Source organism: Saccopteryx bilineata, chromosome 1 (genome assembly GCF_036850765.1).
Source record: "Saccopteryx bilineata isolate mSacBil1 chromosome 1, mSacBil1_pri_phased_curated, whole genome shotgun sequence".
In the NCBI taxonomy this organism is placed as follows: domain Eukaryota; kingdom Metazoa; phylum Chordata; class Mammalia; order Chiroptera; family Emballonuridae; genus Saccopteryx; species Saccopteryx bilineata.
This window is the reverse complement of record NC_089490.1, coordinates 151,200,089-151,216,933: the sequence shown is the minus strand read 5'-3', so window position 1 is coordinate 151,216,933 and position 16,845 is coordinate 151,200,089. Positions and strand designations below refer to the sequence as shown.

The following is a 16,845-nucleotide window of genomic DNA, read 5'->3' as shown; positions in this document are numbered from 1 at the left end:
GTGAAAACTGCACCAAACAAAAGGAAAACCCTCCCAGTTTCGGTAGGATGATGTGGCAGCATGTGCACATGCGCAGAAGATGACATAACACCCTGTATACAGCGGAGCAGCCCACGGCCATGCTAGTCGAGATGTGGATGGTACAGAGGAAAGTTCAGTCTGTTCTGTGGCTCGCTTAATTAGAATTCGTGACCAAAGTGCAACGTGAATATCGGTGCGTTTATAACGAAGCACCACCACATAGGAATAACATTACTCAGTGGGATAAGCAGTTGAAGGAAACCGGCAGTTTGGTGGAGAAACCCCGTTCTGATAGGCCATCAGTCAGTGACGAGTCTGTAGAGGCTATACGGGATAGCTTCCTAAGGAGCCCTAAAAAGCTGTGCGTGAGCCCACATCGAACTGCACTGAATAGGTATGAAACTGGGAGAGTTTTCCTTTTATTTGGTGCAGATTTCACATTTCTATCATCTTTTGTTGCTTTCCTGTGACTGGTCAAAAGTGCACCATGACTTAGGGACACACTGTATTTCTCTGGTAAGGGATGGGGTGAACAATATTTTCAGATATGCATTGGCCACACAAATGCACCTCTTCCCCATGAATGTTACAAAGTCTTGCCAGACCAGGCGGTGGCACAGTGGATAGAGCGTTGGACTGGGATGTGGAGGACCCAGGTTCGAGACCCCGAGCTCGCCAGCTTGAGCACGGGCTCATCTGACTTGAGCAAAAAGCTCACCAGCTTGGACCCAAGGTCACTGGCTCGAGCAAGGGGTTACTCGGTCTGCTGAAGGCCTGCAGTCAAGGCACATATGAGAAAGCAATCAATGAACAACTAAGGTGTCATAACAAAAAACTGATGATTAATGCTTCCCATCTCTCTTCATTCCTGTCTGTCTGTCCCTATCTATCCTTCTCTCTGACTCTCTCTCTGTCCCTGTAAAAAAAAAAAAAAAGTGTTACACCAGTAGTGAGTTTATGGTCATTTCTAGTTCCCTTTTTAGCATGAAACAAATAGAAAGATTGTAGGCTGCCCTTTGCCCACGTGGGTGGGGAATCTGTGAGGCAACCTATTCACTCTCTTTTTAGTAAATTTAAATTTTCATTTTTTTCAATTACAGTTGACATTCAATGTTATATTACTATCAGATGTCCAATATAGTGGTTAGACATTTATATAACTTACAAAATATTCCCCTGAATAAGTCTAGTCCCCACCTGGCATCATGCATAGTTACTATAATATTGTTAAGTATACTTATTATGCTGTACTTCACATCCTCAAAAATATTTTGTAACTGCCGATTTATACTTTTTAATGCTGTCACTTCTTTTACCCGCTCTCCTCCCCACTCCCACTTTGCAACTATCACTTTGTTCTGTGTATCTGAGTCTGTTTCTGTTTTCTTTGTTTGTTAATTTTGTTCCTTGATTCCATAGATAAGTGAAATTATATATTTGTCTTTTTCTGACTTATTTCACTTAGTGTAATACCCTCTAGGTCCATCCACGTTGTTGGAAATGGTAATATTTTATTACTTTTTGTGACTGAGTTATATTTTATTATATGTATGTACTACATCTTCTTTATTCAGTCATCTAGGTCGATAGACATTTAGGTTTCTTCTCTATCTGAGCTGTTGTAAATAATGCTGCCATGTACATAGGAAAGCTATGTCTTTTTGAATTAGTGTTTTGAATTTCTTAGGATAAATACCCAGAAGTGGAATTGCTGGGTCATAAGGCAGTTCCATTTTTAATTTTTTGAGGAAACTCCATACTGCTTTCCACAGTGGCTACACCAATCTGCATACCAACCAGCAGTGGGCAAGGGTTCCCTTTTCTATAAATCTTCACAAACATTTCTTAGTTAATTTATTGATGATAGCCATTCTGACAGATGTGAGGTGATAGTTCATTGTGGGTGTAATTTGCATTTCTCTGATGATTAGTGATGCTGAGCATCTTTTCATATGTCTGTTTGCCATCTGTATGACCTCTTTGGAAGTCTCTGTTCAAGTCCTCTGCCTGTTTTTAAATTGGATTGTTTGTGGGTTTGTTTTTTGCTTTCTGGAGTCCTGCGGGGGGGGGGGGTGTGTTTTAATTTGTATGAGTTCTTTATAAATTTTGAATCCAAACCCCTTATCAAATAAATCATTGGGTATACCTTCTCCCAATTGCTAGGTTGTCTTTTCATTTTATTGATGGTTTCCTTTACTGTACAGAAACTCTTTAATGTAATCTCATTTGTTTGTTTGGGTTTTTTTGTTGTGTTTTTTTACCTGAGGAAATATATCCAATAAATATTACTAAGATCAATGTCAAATTGTTTTCTTCTAGAAGTTTTATGCTTTAGGGACTTAAATTTAATTCTTTAATCCATTTTGAGTTTATTTTCGTATTTTTTGCATGTATCTGTCCACCTTTCCCAACCTCATTTATTAAAAAGACTGTCTTTACCTCATTGTATATTCTTGCCTCCTTTGTCATCGATTAATTGACCATATTTAAGTGTGGGTTTATTTCTGAGCTCTCTATTGCTTTCCATTGATCTATGTGTCTATTTTTTTACCAGCTAGTACCATACTGTTTTGATTACTACAGCCTTGTAGATAGTTTGATATCAAGTAGTGTGATACCTTCAAATTTGTTCTTCCTTCTCAATATTGCTGTTGCTATTCGGGGTCTTTTGTGGTTCCATGTAAGTTTTAAGATTATTTTTTTCCAAAAATGTGAAAAATGCCATTGGCATATTGATGGAGATTGTAACAAATTTATAGATTGCTTTTGGTACTATGCAATTTTAACAATATTAATTCTCCCTATCCATGAGTATGGTATATGCTTCCATTTATTTGTATTTTCTTTAATTTCTTTCTCCAATGTCTTATAATTTTTGAAATACAGTTCTTTTACCTCCTTGTTTAAATTTATTCCTTGTTATTTTCTTTTTATTTGTTTTTTAAAGCTATTTTATTTCTTTTCCCCCCCAAGAGACAGAGAAAGAGGGAGAGAGAGAAAGAGAGAGGAAGGGAGAGAAATAAGAAGCATCAACTTATAGTTGTGTCACTTTAATTTTTCGCTGATTGCTTCTCATACGTGCCTTGACCAGGGGGCTTACACCAAGCCAGTGACCCCTTGCTCAAGGCAGTGATCTTGGGCTCAAGCCAATGACCTTAAGCTTCAACCTTGAGACTTTGAGCTCAAGCCAGCAACCATGGGATCATTTTGATGATCTCACACACAAGTTGGCAACCCTGCACTCAAACTGGTGAGCCTGTGCTCAAACTGGATGAGCCTCAGGCCCTGGCCAGTTGGCTCAGTGGTAGAGCGTCAGCCTGGCATGCAGAAGTCCCGGGTTTGATTCCCGGCCAGGGTGCCGGGGTCCAACCCTGGGAGGAATCCAGGGGTCCCACAGGAATAGACGGCGTCGGCACGAATCGAGTGAGAGAGCCGAATTCTTTTCTTTCTCTTTATTCTCCAGTTAGCATTTACTGCCAGGCATCTCCGCCAAATGCTGGTCTAGCTTTCTTTTTATGCACACACACTAAGTTACAATCACATGATATTCAGAATACATTGATTAATCATTGTTTTTGTATCACTATGCTTACATTTTTTAGGTAACTAAATCAGGTGGTAAGTCATTCAAAGTACAGTTATACAATAACTTGAACAACAATAACAATGTTGGTACAAACTTCTAAAAGGTCAGTACTGAATAACAACTCTACCTTACCTATGATGCTATTGTCTAGTCAAATTTTATTTATTACTATATTCATACTCTAGTTAAGTTCTAACTCTATTTTTCTCAGAGTGTTCCACCACCTGTAGGTCAGGTATGCAAGAAGAAAGGAAAGTTCCTCTACTCTACTACATGAAAAGGCTCAGGGAGGTAAAGTGATGAATTAAGTGAAGGCTGAAAGGTGCTCTGTGTATAGTTACTGTTTCCTACCTATTCATAAGTCACAATCTATTGTTTCTAACATGATTAATAAGAAGTTCTCCTACCAAATTAACCCTTTATGAGGGATATCATAGCCAGCCTCTTATGTCTATGAGCCCAGTTCAAGGGGCTTACAGGCTTTTCTGTGGAACTCAAACCCTGTCTCATTTCCAAAGAAATTACTACGAATCTACAGGGAAAGCACGGTACTATTATCCCTGTGCCACAAATGATAGCACACACCCAGAAAAGGGGGGATATAAGGCCAGATTAATTCAAAAAGGTCAAAAGGGGGAAGTATCGTTGTGCCTTTCCTTTGCGGTGACTTTGTCAACCCGCAGCTGTTAGTCTTCACTGTAGTGACCATTAACCAGCAACCATTGGTCTTCTCTGCTGTGACTTTGTCAACCAGCAGTTGTGGATCTTCTTCTGCTGTGACCTTGTTAGCCAGCACTAGTGGATCGGCTCCCGACACCAGGGCACACAGGAGAGGCGCCCATTTGCTTCTCCACCCCTCCCCCTCTCCTTCATCTCTGTCTCTCTCTTCCCCTCCCGTAGCGAGGCTCCATTGGAGCAAAGATGGCCCGGGCACTGGGGATGGCTCCTTGGCCTCTGCCCCAGGCGCCAGAGTGGCTCTGGTCGCAACAGAGCTACGCCCCAGAGGGGTAGAGCATTGCCCCCTGGTGGGCAGAGCGTCACCCCCTGGTGGGCGTGCTGGGTGGATCCCAGTCGGGCACATGCGGGAGTCTGTCTGACTGTCTCTCCCGGTTTACAGCTTCAGAAAAAAACACACAAAAAACTGGATGAGCCTCCATTCAAGCTGGCAACCTCAGGGTTGTATGTAATTATATGCATACAAAGACTATATAGCTTCTTCAGATAAGCTGTTGAAGATGGTAGCCACTAGCCATGTGTGCTATTGAATACTTGAAATATGTCTAGTTCTAATCAAGATGTACTATAAGTACAAAATTCACAACAAATTTTAAAGACTTAGCACAAAAACAAAAATGTAAAATGTTTTCATAATTATTTATTTTGATTACATGTTGAAATAATATTTTGGATCTATTGGGCTAAATAAAATGTACTATTAAATTTGATTTCTTTTTCTAAAAATTTTTTAATATGGCTATAAGAAAATATAAATCTATATAAGTGGTTCACATTATATTTATATTAAATAGCAAGTACTGTCCAGAACAGGAACCAGCCCAAATGGGCTAAAACCTGTTTTTGTAAATAAAGTATGGTTGGACCACAGCCATACTATTTGTTTAGGTATTGTGTATGGTAATTTCGCTGTTACAGGTACAAAGTTTAGTAGCTGTGACAGATAAACCACATGGCTGAATATCCAAAAATATTTACTCTCTTGACCTTGACAAAAAAGGAGCCTCAGTGTGGCCCCAATTCCGATTCTATAGAAACAACAATCTACAAAAATAATCTTTAGAGGTTGAGATGAAGGCAGATATTTTTGACTTTCCTTTTTGAGGGTGGTAAGAATGTATTACTTTTGCCAGCGAAGAAGAAAAACAATGAAAAGAACTTATAAACCTGCCTTTAAGTGTTACACATTCTGGTAGGAAGTCGAACCAGTAAATAATTAAAGGGTCAAGAAAAAGCACAAGGTCATTGTTAGATATTTGGAAATGTCAGGTAGACAATGATAATAATAGCCAGTAATTCCTGAAGGCACAGCAGGTGTTGGCCCCCAAGGCAAAGCCGTGTTTCCTACACCATATTCCCTTTTCCGTAGTGTCCTCCTGTCACCGTGGAGGAGCTCCCACAATCTACTGCACTTTTTTTTTTTTTCTTGTGGGAGAGACAGAGAGAGTCAGACAGAGGGACAGATAGGGATAGACAGACAGGAAGGGAGAGAAATGAGAAACATCAATTATTCGTTGCAGTTCCTTAGTTGTTCATTGATTGCTTTCTCATATGTGCCTTGACCAGGGGGGCTACAGCAGACCAAGTGACTTGTTGCTCAAGCCAGTGACCTTGGGCTCAAGCTGGTGAGCCTTGCTCAAACCAGATGAGCTCACACTCAAACTGGCAACCTCGGGGTCTTGAACCTGGGTCCTCCACATCCCAGTCCCACGCTCTATCCACCGTGCCACCGCCTGGTTAGTCTCTACTGCACTTTTTAATGGGTTTAAAATAACCTGCATGTTATTATTTTAGTAAGCCCTCCCCCTTATTTTTTTTATTTTTCTGAAGTTGGAAACGGGGAGGCAGTCAGACAGACTCCCGCATGTGCCCGACCGGGATCCACCCGGAACATCCAGCAGGGGGCGATGCTCTGCCCATCAGGGGCATTGCTCTGTTGCAACCAGAGCCATTCTAGCGCCTGAGGCAGAGGCCACAAAGCCATGCTCAGCGACCGGGCAAACCCTGCTCCAATGGAGCCTTGGCTGTGGGAGGGGAAGAGAGAGAAAGAGAGGAAGGAGATGGAGAGGGGTAGAGAAGCAGACGGGAGCTTCTCCTGTGTGCCCTGGCCGGGAATCGAACCTGGGACTCTTGCACGCCAGGCCTATGCTCTATCACTGAGCCAACTGGCCAGGCCAGTAAGCCCCCTTTTTAAAAATGAAACCATCCATTGAAGTTCTATCAATACTAGAGAAATAACTTTTTTTTGTTTGTTTGTTTGTATTTTTCTGAAGCTGGAAACGGGGAGAGACAGTCAAACAGACTCCCGCATGCGCCTGACCAGGATCCACCCGGCACACCCACCAGGGGGCAATGCTCTGCCCCTCTGGGGCGTCCCTCTGCTGCGACCAGAGCCACTCTAGCGCCTGGGGCAGAGGCCAAGGAGCCATCCCCAGCGCCAGGCCATCTTTGCTCCAATGGAGCCTTGGCTGCAGGAGGGGAAGAGAGAAACAGGGAGGAAGGAGGGGAGGGAGTGGAGAAGCAAATGGGCGCTTCTCCTATGTGCCCTGGCCGGGAATCGAACCCGGGTCCCCCGCACGCCAGGCCGACGCTCTACCGCTGAGCCAACCGGCCAGGGCCTGAGAAATAACTTTTAAGAACCACTTTTATCCTCTAGCCTTTGCTTTCAGGTAGTGGATTTATGTTCATGACTTCTCCGTGGGCACAGCAGCAGACTGGGCGAACCACAATGTGATGGAAGCATGTTTCACACCAGTTTTTAGTTGATAACAGTCTGTGGACAAACAGCCAGAGACACAACTGAACGAGGTTGTCATTTTGGCCTCCATGTCCTTGCACAAGCAGCAATATTATACACCTGTAAAACCCAAGATAATAAAACCCAAGATAATCATCACTTGTGTGGACAATGTCAAAGTTGTGTCCAGGCAAGACTGACTGAAGAATAAAGCTTTAATATCTGTCTCTCTTCTTCCACTTATCCAGCCACCGACCTAGCTTGGGCCTCTCTGCCTCATTCCTGGACTCCTGCTGAAGTCTCCAGGAGTCTCCTAACCTCAGACCTCTGCTACTAACCACCTAGCAAAGGGTGGCCAGATACACTTCCCAAATCATTGTTTTGTGCATGTTGCCCCTGGTCAAATATGGAAACAAAATTCCAGATCTTTATCTTGGTGCCCTAGGCCCTCCTCAGTGTTGCTCCAGCCTACCATTCTGCTCTTGTTACGGAATGTTTTGTAAGCTCACCTCTCTGTCTCCAGGCCAAGTGGCCCTCTTTGCCCCTAAGTCACCTTGCTCACTCTAAATGCAGTCTCTGCTAAGAGAGTCCCTGCCTGGCTCCCACAATCCTTTTGTTCTATTTATTTATTTATTTATTTATTTATTATTATTATTTTTTCATCAAGAAAAAATGGGACAGGGAGGACTCTTCAAATGCTATTGGCAATATCTGAGTGCCCCATAACCCCAGCTTGCTTTATTATATAGCCCTATGCAAACCAAGGAAGTCCTTGATACAAAGTAACACATCCAAGGCTAAAACAGAAACTCTCCCAAGGCATAAACAGGATGCATTAGTGAAATCTACGAACCTCTGAAAACAATCAAGGAGTCAGTGGAAGGGCATGTAAATTGCTTCCAGCAAGTGAAGGAAGCAAGTGAAGTGGGAGCCTCACAGCCAATATGGAGGTGGAGGAGGCAGAACTCAGCGCTTTGCCTAGCCTCAAATCTACAAGGGCTTTCTGCCACACAGCAACACACCTTATACCCCCCCTTCCCCCAGCGGGTTGAATGCTTGCAGGGAGCTGGCAGACTGGAGGCGGCAGGGGGCGGCTGTAAAATCCAGGACACAGCTGTGGAGGCCAGGGCCATTGGAGTAAGCCAGCGTGGGCCGGCCTGCGAAGCTGCGAAGGTGGGAACTGCTGCAGCCACTGCGAAGGTCTGGGCTCGCACACAGTCCTGCCTGTGGCATAGGGCCCGTCCTTGACAGGGCAGAGGCCTGAGCAACAGCAGAGGGGGTCCGTGTGGGCACGTGTGATCCCGCCAGCAAGGGTAGAAGTCACAGCGGCCACTGCGGAGATCCGGGCCAGTGCCCAAACCTGTCTGTGGCGTGGGCATGCCCTCAGTGGCAGCGGAAGCCAGGAGAGCTTGGGGGTGGTCTGAGTGAGCGCGTGTGGGTCTGGCTGTGGAGGTGGGAGCCGTGGTCGCTGCTGAGCATTGTCTGAGCTGATGCACCAACCCCCAGCGACGCGGACCTGTCCAGGGCAGCAGTGGAGGTTGAAGCAGCCCCAGAAGCAGTCTGAGCAGGCATGTGCAGGCCCACCCGCAGGGGCGGAAGCCGTGCCAGACGCTGTGGAGGCCCAAGCCCTTGCGCAAACTTGCCCACGGCACAGACCAGCCCTCAGTGGCAGCCCAGGCTGGGGCGGTCTTGGAAGCGGTCCAAGCGGGCACACGAGTGTGCGCAGCCCTCCTGGGGCAGCGGTGGCCTCGGTGGCCACAGAGGTGGGCTGGCACCAGCAGCACCTGAGCCCAAACACCCTGGACAGCAACAGCAGCGGCGGCCCAGTGGACAGACCACAGAACGGGTGAGTACACCCTACTGAGTGCTCATGCCGTCCATTATGCTCTAGGAGTACCTATCTTCTTTCAGTTACTCAAAATTTTCACCCTTCCTTCCACATCAGGAAATCTTTCTCTCTCCCCCAAGAAACAGTAAGCTCCATGAGGGTAAGGACGTCTGTTTCTGTTTCACCCTATATACAGAAGTGCCCAGTGCAGTGTCATTTTGTACTTATAAAATATTGCTAGACTTCGGGTTGGCTCAGTAGTAGAGTGTCAGCAGGTGTGTGGATGTCCCAGGTCCAATTCTCAGAGCACACAGGAGAAGCGACCATCTGCTTCTCCACACCTCTGTCTTTCCTTTCTTTCTCTCTCTCTCTCTCTTTTTTTTTTTGTGGTTCCACATAATTTTTTTATTATTGTTCTAGTTCTATGAAATACACGATTAGTATTATAATAGAAACTGCATTGATTCTACAGATTGCGTTGGGTAGTATAGATATTTTAAGAATGTTAATTTGTTCTATTATTGGTACAGTATACGCTTCCATTTATTTATATCTTCAATTTTTTCAGTGTTGTATAATTTTTTAACTACAGGTCTTTCACATCCTTGGTTAAAATTTTTTTATTAATTTTAATTGGATGACATTGATAAATCAGGGTACATATGTTCAGAGAATACAGCTCTAGGTTATTTTGCCATTTGCTTATGCTGCATTCCCATCACCCAAAGTCCAATTGTCTTTCGTCACTTTCTAACTGGTTTTCTCTGTGCCCCTTCTTTCCCCCGTCCCCCTCCCTCTCCTCACCCCCATATTTTTTTCTGATTTACTTATTTCAATCAGTATAATGTTATCAAGGTTCATCCATGTTGTTGTAAATGATCCGATGTCATCATTTCTATGGCTGAGTAGTATTCCATAGTATATATGCACCAAAGCTTTTTAATCCACTCGTCCTCTGACGGACACTTGGGCTGTTTCCAGATCTTCGCTATTGTGAACAATGCTGCCATAAACATGGGGGTGCATTTCTTCTTTTCAAACAGTGCTATGGTGTTCTTGGGGTATATTCCTAACCCTGGTATAGCTGGGTCAAAAGGCAGTTCCATTTTTAATTTTTTGAGGAACCTCCATGCTGTTTTCCACAGTGGCTGCACCAGTCTGCATTCCCATCAGCAGTGCAGGAGGGTTCCCTTTTCTCCACATTCTTGCCAGCACTTATTGTGTTGTTTTGTTGATGAGCGCCATTCTGACTGGTGTGAGGTGATATCTCATTGTGGTTTTAATTTGCATTTCTCTAATGATTAGTGATGTTGAGCATTTTTTCATCTGCCTATTGGCCATCTGTATGTCCTCTTTGGAGAAGTGTTTATTCATTTTTTTTTGCCCATTTTTGGATTGGATTGTTTGTCTTCCTGGTATTAAGTTTTACAAGTTCTTTTATAAATTTTGGTTATTAACCCCTTATCAGACGCATTGTCAAATATATTCTCCCATTGTGTAGTTTGTCTTTTTACTCTGTTCTTACTGTCTTTAGCTGTGCAGAAGCTTTTTAGTTTGATATAGTCCCATTTGTTTATCCTGTCTTTTATTTCACTTACCTGTGGAGACAATTCGGCAAATATATTGCTGCGAGAAATGTCAGAGAACTTACTGCCTATGTTTTCTTCTAAGATGCTTATGGTTTCACAGCTTACATTTAAGTCTTTTATCCATTTTGAGTTGATTTTTGTGAATGGTGCAAGTTGGTGGTCTAGTTTCATTTTTTTGCAGGTAGCTGTCCAATTTTCCCAACACCATTTGTTGAAGAGCCTGTCTTTACTCCAATGTATGCTCTTACCTCCTTTGTCAAATAGCAGTTGTCCATAAAGGTGTGGGTTTATTTCTCGGTTCTCAGTTCTGTTCCATTGATCTATTGATCTATATGCCTGTTCTTATGCCAGTACCAGGCTGTTTTGAGTACAATGGTCATACAGTATAACTTGATATCCGAAAGTGTGATACCTCCCACTTTATTCTTCCTTTTCAGGATTGGTAAAGCTATTCGTGTTCTCTTTTGGCTCCATATAAATTTTTGGAATATGTGTTCTATATCTTTGAAGTAAGTCATTGATATTTTAATCGGTATTGCATTGAATTTATAAATTGCTTTGGGTAATATAGACATTTTACTGATGTTTGTTCTTCCTAACTATGAGCATGGTATATGCTTCCACTTGTCTGTATCTTCCCTGATTTCTTTTTATCAATATTTTATAATTTTCTGAGTACAAGTCTTTAATCTCCCTGGTTAGATTTATTCCTAGGTACTTTATTTTTTTGGTTGCAGTGGTAAAGGGGATTGATTCCTTAATTTCTGTTTCTGACAGTTTATTGTTAGTGTATAAAAATGCCTCTGATTTCTGAGTATTAATTTTATATCCTGCCACCTTGCTGAATTCATTTATCAGGTCTAGTAGTTTTTTGACTGTGACTTTAGGGTTTTCTATATACAATATTATATCATCTGCAAATAATGATAGTTTTACTTCTTTTCGAATTTGGGTAAGTCTTTTTTTTTTTCTTGTCTGATTGCTGTGGCTAGGACTTCCGGAACTATGTTGAATAAAAGTAGTGAAAGGGGGTACCCCTGCCTTGTTTCTGATTTTTTTTAATAAAAATTTTTTTTATTTTAATGGGGTGACATGTCCAGGTTATCTTGTCATTCAATTCTGTTGCATACCCATCACCCAAAGTCAGATTGTCCTCCGTCACCTTCTATCTAGTTTCCTTTGTGCCCCTCCCCCACCCCTTCCCCTTTCCCTCCTTCCCTCCCCCCGCCCCCCGTAACCAACACACTCTTGTCCATGTCTCTTAGTCTCATTTTTATGTCCCACCAATGAATGGAACCCTGCAGTTCTTATTTTTTTCTGATTTACTTATTTCACTCCGTATAATGTTATCTAGATCCCACCATTTTGTTGTAAGTGATCCGATGTCATCATTTCTTATGGCTGAATAGTATACCATGGTGTATATGTCCCACATCTTCTTAAAATCAGTGGTTAGATGCCATGAAGTAGGTGGCAATGCCTTAACCGTATGCGTGTTGTTAGGTCTGAGAGCCTCTTCTGTCCTTGTCAAGGGGAGTGCTAACCTTCTCTCCTTTCATAGAACACTTGTTCCTGATCTTAAGGGGATTGCTTTTAATTTTTGCCCATTGAGTATGATGTTGGCTGCGGGTTTGTCATAGATGGCCTTTATCATGTTGACGTATGTTTTCTGTATTCCCACTTTGCTGAGAGTTTTAATAATTTTATTTTTTTTAATGGGGCAACATCAATAAATCAGGATACACATATTCAAATATAACAATTCCAGGTTATCTTGTCGTTCAATTATGTTGCATACCCATCACCCTAAGTCAGATTGTCCTCTGTCAACGTCTATCTAGTTTTCTTTGTGCCCCTCCCCCTTTCCCTCTCCCTTTCCCCCTCCCCCCGTAACCACCACACTCTTATCCATGTCTCTTAGTTTCACTTTTATGTCCCACCTACGTATGGAATAATGCAGTTCCTGTTTTTTCCTGATTTACTTATTTCGCTTCGTATCATGTTATCAAGATCCCACCATTTTGCTGTAAATGATCTGATGTCATCATTTCTTATGGCTGAGTAGTATTCCATAGTGTATATGTGCCACATCTTCTTTATCCAGTCATCTATTGACGGGCTTTTTGGTTGTTTCCATGTCCTCGCCACTGTGAACAATGCTGCAATGAACAAGGGGCCGCATGTGTCTTGACGTATCAATGTTTCTGAGTTTTTGGGGTATAGATCTAGTAGAGAGATTGCTGGGTCATAAGGTAGTTCTATTTTCAGTTTTTTGAGGAACCACCATACTTTCTTCCATAATGGTTGTACTACTTTACATTCCCACCAACAGTGTTTGAGGGTTCCTTTTTCTCCATAGCCTCTCCAACATTTGCTATTACCTGTCTTGTTAAAAATAGCTAATCTAACAGGTGTGAGGTGGTATCTCATTGCAGTTTTGATTTGCATTTCTCTAATTTTGCTGAGAGTTTTGATCATGAATGGGTGCTGAATTTTATCAAATGCTTTTTCTGCATCTATTGAAATTATCATGTGGTTTTTCTCCTTCTTTTAGTTTATGTGATGAATCACATTGATTGATTTGCAAATATTGTACCAGCCTTGCCTCCCAAGAATAAATCCCACTTGATCCTGGTGTATGATTTTTTTCATATATTGCTGGATCCAGTTTGCTAATATTTTGTTGAGGATTTTAGCATCTACATTCATCAGGGATATTGGCCTATAATTTTCTTTCTTTGTGTTGTCTTTGTCTGGTTTTGGAATCAGAATCATGCTCGCCTCGTAAAAGGAGCTTGGAAGTTTTCCTTCCTCTTGAATTTTTTGAAATGGCTTGAGAAGGATAAGAGTTAGTTCTTCTTTGAATATTTGGTAGAATTCACTTGTGAAGCCATCAGGCCCAGAACTTTTCTTTTTTGGTAGCTTTTTGATAACTGTTTCAATCTTATTTGTTGTAATTGGTCTGTTTAGGTTTTCTGATTCTTCCAGATTGATTTTGGAAAGATTATATGTTTCAAGGAATTTGTCCATTTCATCTAGGTTGTCTAGTTTTTTGGCGTACAGTTCTTCATAGTATTTTCTTACAATATTTTGTATTTCTGTTGTGGCAGTTGTTATTTCTCCACTCTCGTTTCTAATTTTATTTATTTGAGTCCTCTCTTTTTTTTTCTTGGTGAGTCTGGTTAAAGGTTCATCGATCTTGTTTACCTTTTCAAAGAACCAGCTCCTGGTTTCATTGATCCTCTGTATTGTTTCTTTAGCTCTATGTCATTTATTTCTGCTCTGATCTTTATTTTTTCCTTCCTTCTACTAGCTCTGGGATTTACTTGCTGTTCTTTTTCTAGTTCTTTTAGATGTAGGGTCAAGTTGTTTATTTGAGCTTTTCTAGCTTCTTGAGGTATGCCTGTAATGCTATGAACTTCCCTCTCAAGACTCCTTTTGCTGTGTCCCATAAATTTTGAGTTGATGTATGCTCATTATCATTCGTTTCTAGGAATTTTTAAATTTCTTCTTTGATCTCATTGTTTACCCATTCGTTATTTAATAATGTGGTATTTAATTTCCAAGTGTTTGAGTATTTTTCAGTTTTTCTGTTGTGGTTGATTTCTTTTTATTTTAATTTTTTTTTATTTATTCATTTTAGAGAGGAGAGGGAGAGACAGAGAGAGAGAGGAGAGACAGAGAGAGAGAAGGGGGGAGGAGCTGGATGCATCAATTCCCATATGTGCCTTGACCGGGAAAGCCGAGGGTTTTGAACCGGCAACCTCAGCATTTCCAGGTCGACGCTTTATCCACTGTGCCACCCAGGTCAGGCGTGGTTGATTTCTAGTTTACTGTGGGGCCCTGTTTAGCACCAAGCGGAGGTAGGCTAAAAGGTGCCAGTGCTCGGGGGAGGAGCAGAGCCAGGCGTCTCCTAAGCTCTGCCACTGCCCCAGGAGTTAACTGGAGCAAGGAGACCCTTCAGGGGAGTATGGGAGCGGCTGCCAGGACACGGTGACAGGCGCGCAGGCACCCTGCAGTCCTGGCGAGGCCAAAGCCGCTTGTTCTTGGTGCTGTGAGGAGTAGAGTTTCCCGGTCACCACACACCACCTTCCTCTGGCCTAGATGCTGCAGGCGCATTGGCCCTACATGAGGCTTCAGGACCCCGGAGGAACGCAAGGCCTGCCTCTGCCTTGCCCCGCCCGCATCATGCGAGGGGCCCTGGAGGAGGAGAGAGTGAATGACCGGCTTGTGGCGATCGCATTCAGACCCTCTCTCTGAGACTTCGCCTCCACCTGCTGCCATGTGCCGCCTCCTCGGATACCCAGTCTGTCGCCAAATTTTCCAGCTGCCAGCTTGGCTCTGAGCCGCGTTTCTGAGTGGAGTGTCCCAGGGATGGAGAACCCAGGCTAGCTGCAGCTTATCTTCTCTCTGGATCCGCGGAGGTGAGAGCCCGCGCCTTCCCTGCTCCCCGTTCCCCCTGGTCCTTCTACTGTTCTGGAGGGGGCTGATCGGTTTGACCCCGCGGTCCAGCCTGGAGGGCCCAGTGGTAAGGGAGGTGGTGTGGGGCGGGGTGTCAGCAGTTTGGTTTCAAGAGGTGGAGGGGAGAGAAGAGAATGGAGAGCTTAATCTGGAGCAGGGGTCCCCAAACAAGGCCCGCGGGCCAAATGCGGCCCCCTGAGGCCATTTATCCGCCCCCGCCACACTTCCAGAAGGGGCACCTCTTTCATTGGTGGTCAGTGAGAGGAGCATAGTTCCCATTGAAATATTGGTCAGTTGGTTGATTTAAATTTACTTGTTCTTTATTTTAAATATTGCATTTGTTCCCGTTTTGTTTTTTTACTTTAAAATAAGATATGTGCAGTGTGCATAGGGATTTGTTCATAGTTTTTTTAAGGCACAGGGTCCGCCTGGGGAAGGGACCCAGACTGCGGGGCTGGATGCAGGTGTTTCATCCAGACCAGGGATGAGGGGGAAGGAAATGGGAGAGGGAAGAGGAGAGGCGACCCCCTCTCTCCTCAGAGTTCTTCCAGAAAAAAAGGGCCAAGAGAATTTTTCCACTTGGGAGGAGGTAGGGGTGCAGGAGGAGCCCGAGGAGACAGGTTTTGGGGGGAGAGGTGGCCGGTAAAAGAATAGAGGAGCTCCGGAGTGAACAGGAGAGCTGAGAAATGCGGGGAGCGAGCTCTGAAGTGAGGGGCGGGGGCACCTGTCACCAGCCTTATCGGGGGTCAGCTTGCGAGGGGGCTGCGGAGTGTGTGGGGGCAGCTGCAAAGAGAAGAAACATCTAGAGGGGAGACAGATTTGGATCGGGAAATACGGGGAATCGGAACAAGAAAGAAGGGGGTTCGAAGGAGGAAACAAAGTCCCGAGAAAAAAATGAGGAGCTTCCAAAGAGACGCCGGAGTCCCGGCCGCTGGGTCCCGGATCCCGGGGCTCGGGCCTGGCTTCGGAGGAGACGTGGTGCCCGGGGCGCCGGCCGGACCGGGTTGGGGTCAGCCCCCTCCTGGTACACGGAGGCCTTGGGCAGGTCCAGGCAGACGGTGCAGCACAGCACCGCGTAGAGCCGCTCCTCCAGCTTCCCGCTGCCGCCGCCGCCTCGGCCGCCCGCAGCCGCTTCTTGGGCGGTGCGTCGGGGTCGCCGGCCGCCTCCTGCAGCTGCCGGGCGCCGGCTAGGCCCGCTTCGTCCGGCAGCCCCGGCCCCGCTGCCTCGCCCAGCGCCGCCGCCATCGCCGCCGGACCGCCTCCACCGGCCTCCTCTGCGCCGGACATCGCTGCGGGCCGGCCCAGCGGGTGGTGCGCTCCCAGGGCTGGAGGTTAGGGGGTCCGCGCGCTGCTGCCGCCCTCTCACCGCCGAGACTCCCGCAGCCCCGCTCCCTGCGCCGCCGCTTCAGTGGGTCCGGCCTGCGCGTCGCCCCGCAGCCGCCCGGGCCCCATAGTTTTTTTTATAGTCCGGCCCTCCAACGGTCTGAGGGACAGTGAACTGGCCCCCTGTGTAAAAAGTTTGGGGACCCCTGATCTGAGGTTTGGAGACCGCTTGCGGGGACTGAGACGTTGACTCACCTCTAACTGGGAGTAGTTGTAATTTTTCTTCATTTTTTAAAGAATACTTTCCCTAGAATCGGAGCCCTAACTCAGTGGCTTAGCGAACATAATTGGCGCCCCGGGCGGGACACTTGATTGGCTCCCCCCACCCCTTCCACTAGGCCTCTCATGTTTGTCTTGGAGACCATTTGGGCTTCTGTGCGAGTGGCGCCCGGGGCGTGATAGACCCCGTTGCCCCCCCCCCCCCCCACGCTACTGCCCTAACTGCCTCTCCTCAACTCTTTCCAGCAAAGAGCTAAGGGCAGAGGGAGGCAGCACCTTCCTGAGA

The 16,845-nt window shown here is 44.9% G+C and overlaps 1 protein-coding gene and 1 non-coding gene across 2 annotated transcripts in view; one reads left to right on the top strand and one right to left on the bottom strand.

Annotated features, from left to right (window-relative positions):
* Nucleotides 1–8,929, top strand: part of LOC136319381 (mucin-16-like) — a 31,421-nt gene extending 22,492 nt beyond the window's left edge. The window contains exon 14 of the mRNA XM_066252662.1: nt 8,734–8,929. Within this exon, the coding sequence (XP_066108759.1) occupies nt 8,734–8,929 (196 nt within the window). The remainder of the gene's footprint in view (nt 1–8,733) is intronic.
* A 3,007-nt stretch (nt 8,930–11,936) lies between these two features.
* LOC136321331 (U6atac minor spliceosomal RNA) lies at nt 11,937–12,062 on the bottom strand. The gene has a single exon (XR_010728594.1). It is a non-coding gene; the product is annotated as a U6atac minor spliceosomal RNA (small nuclear RNA).
* Nucleotides 12,063–16,845: the final 4,783 nt, after the last annotated feature.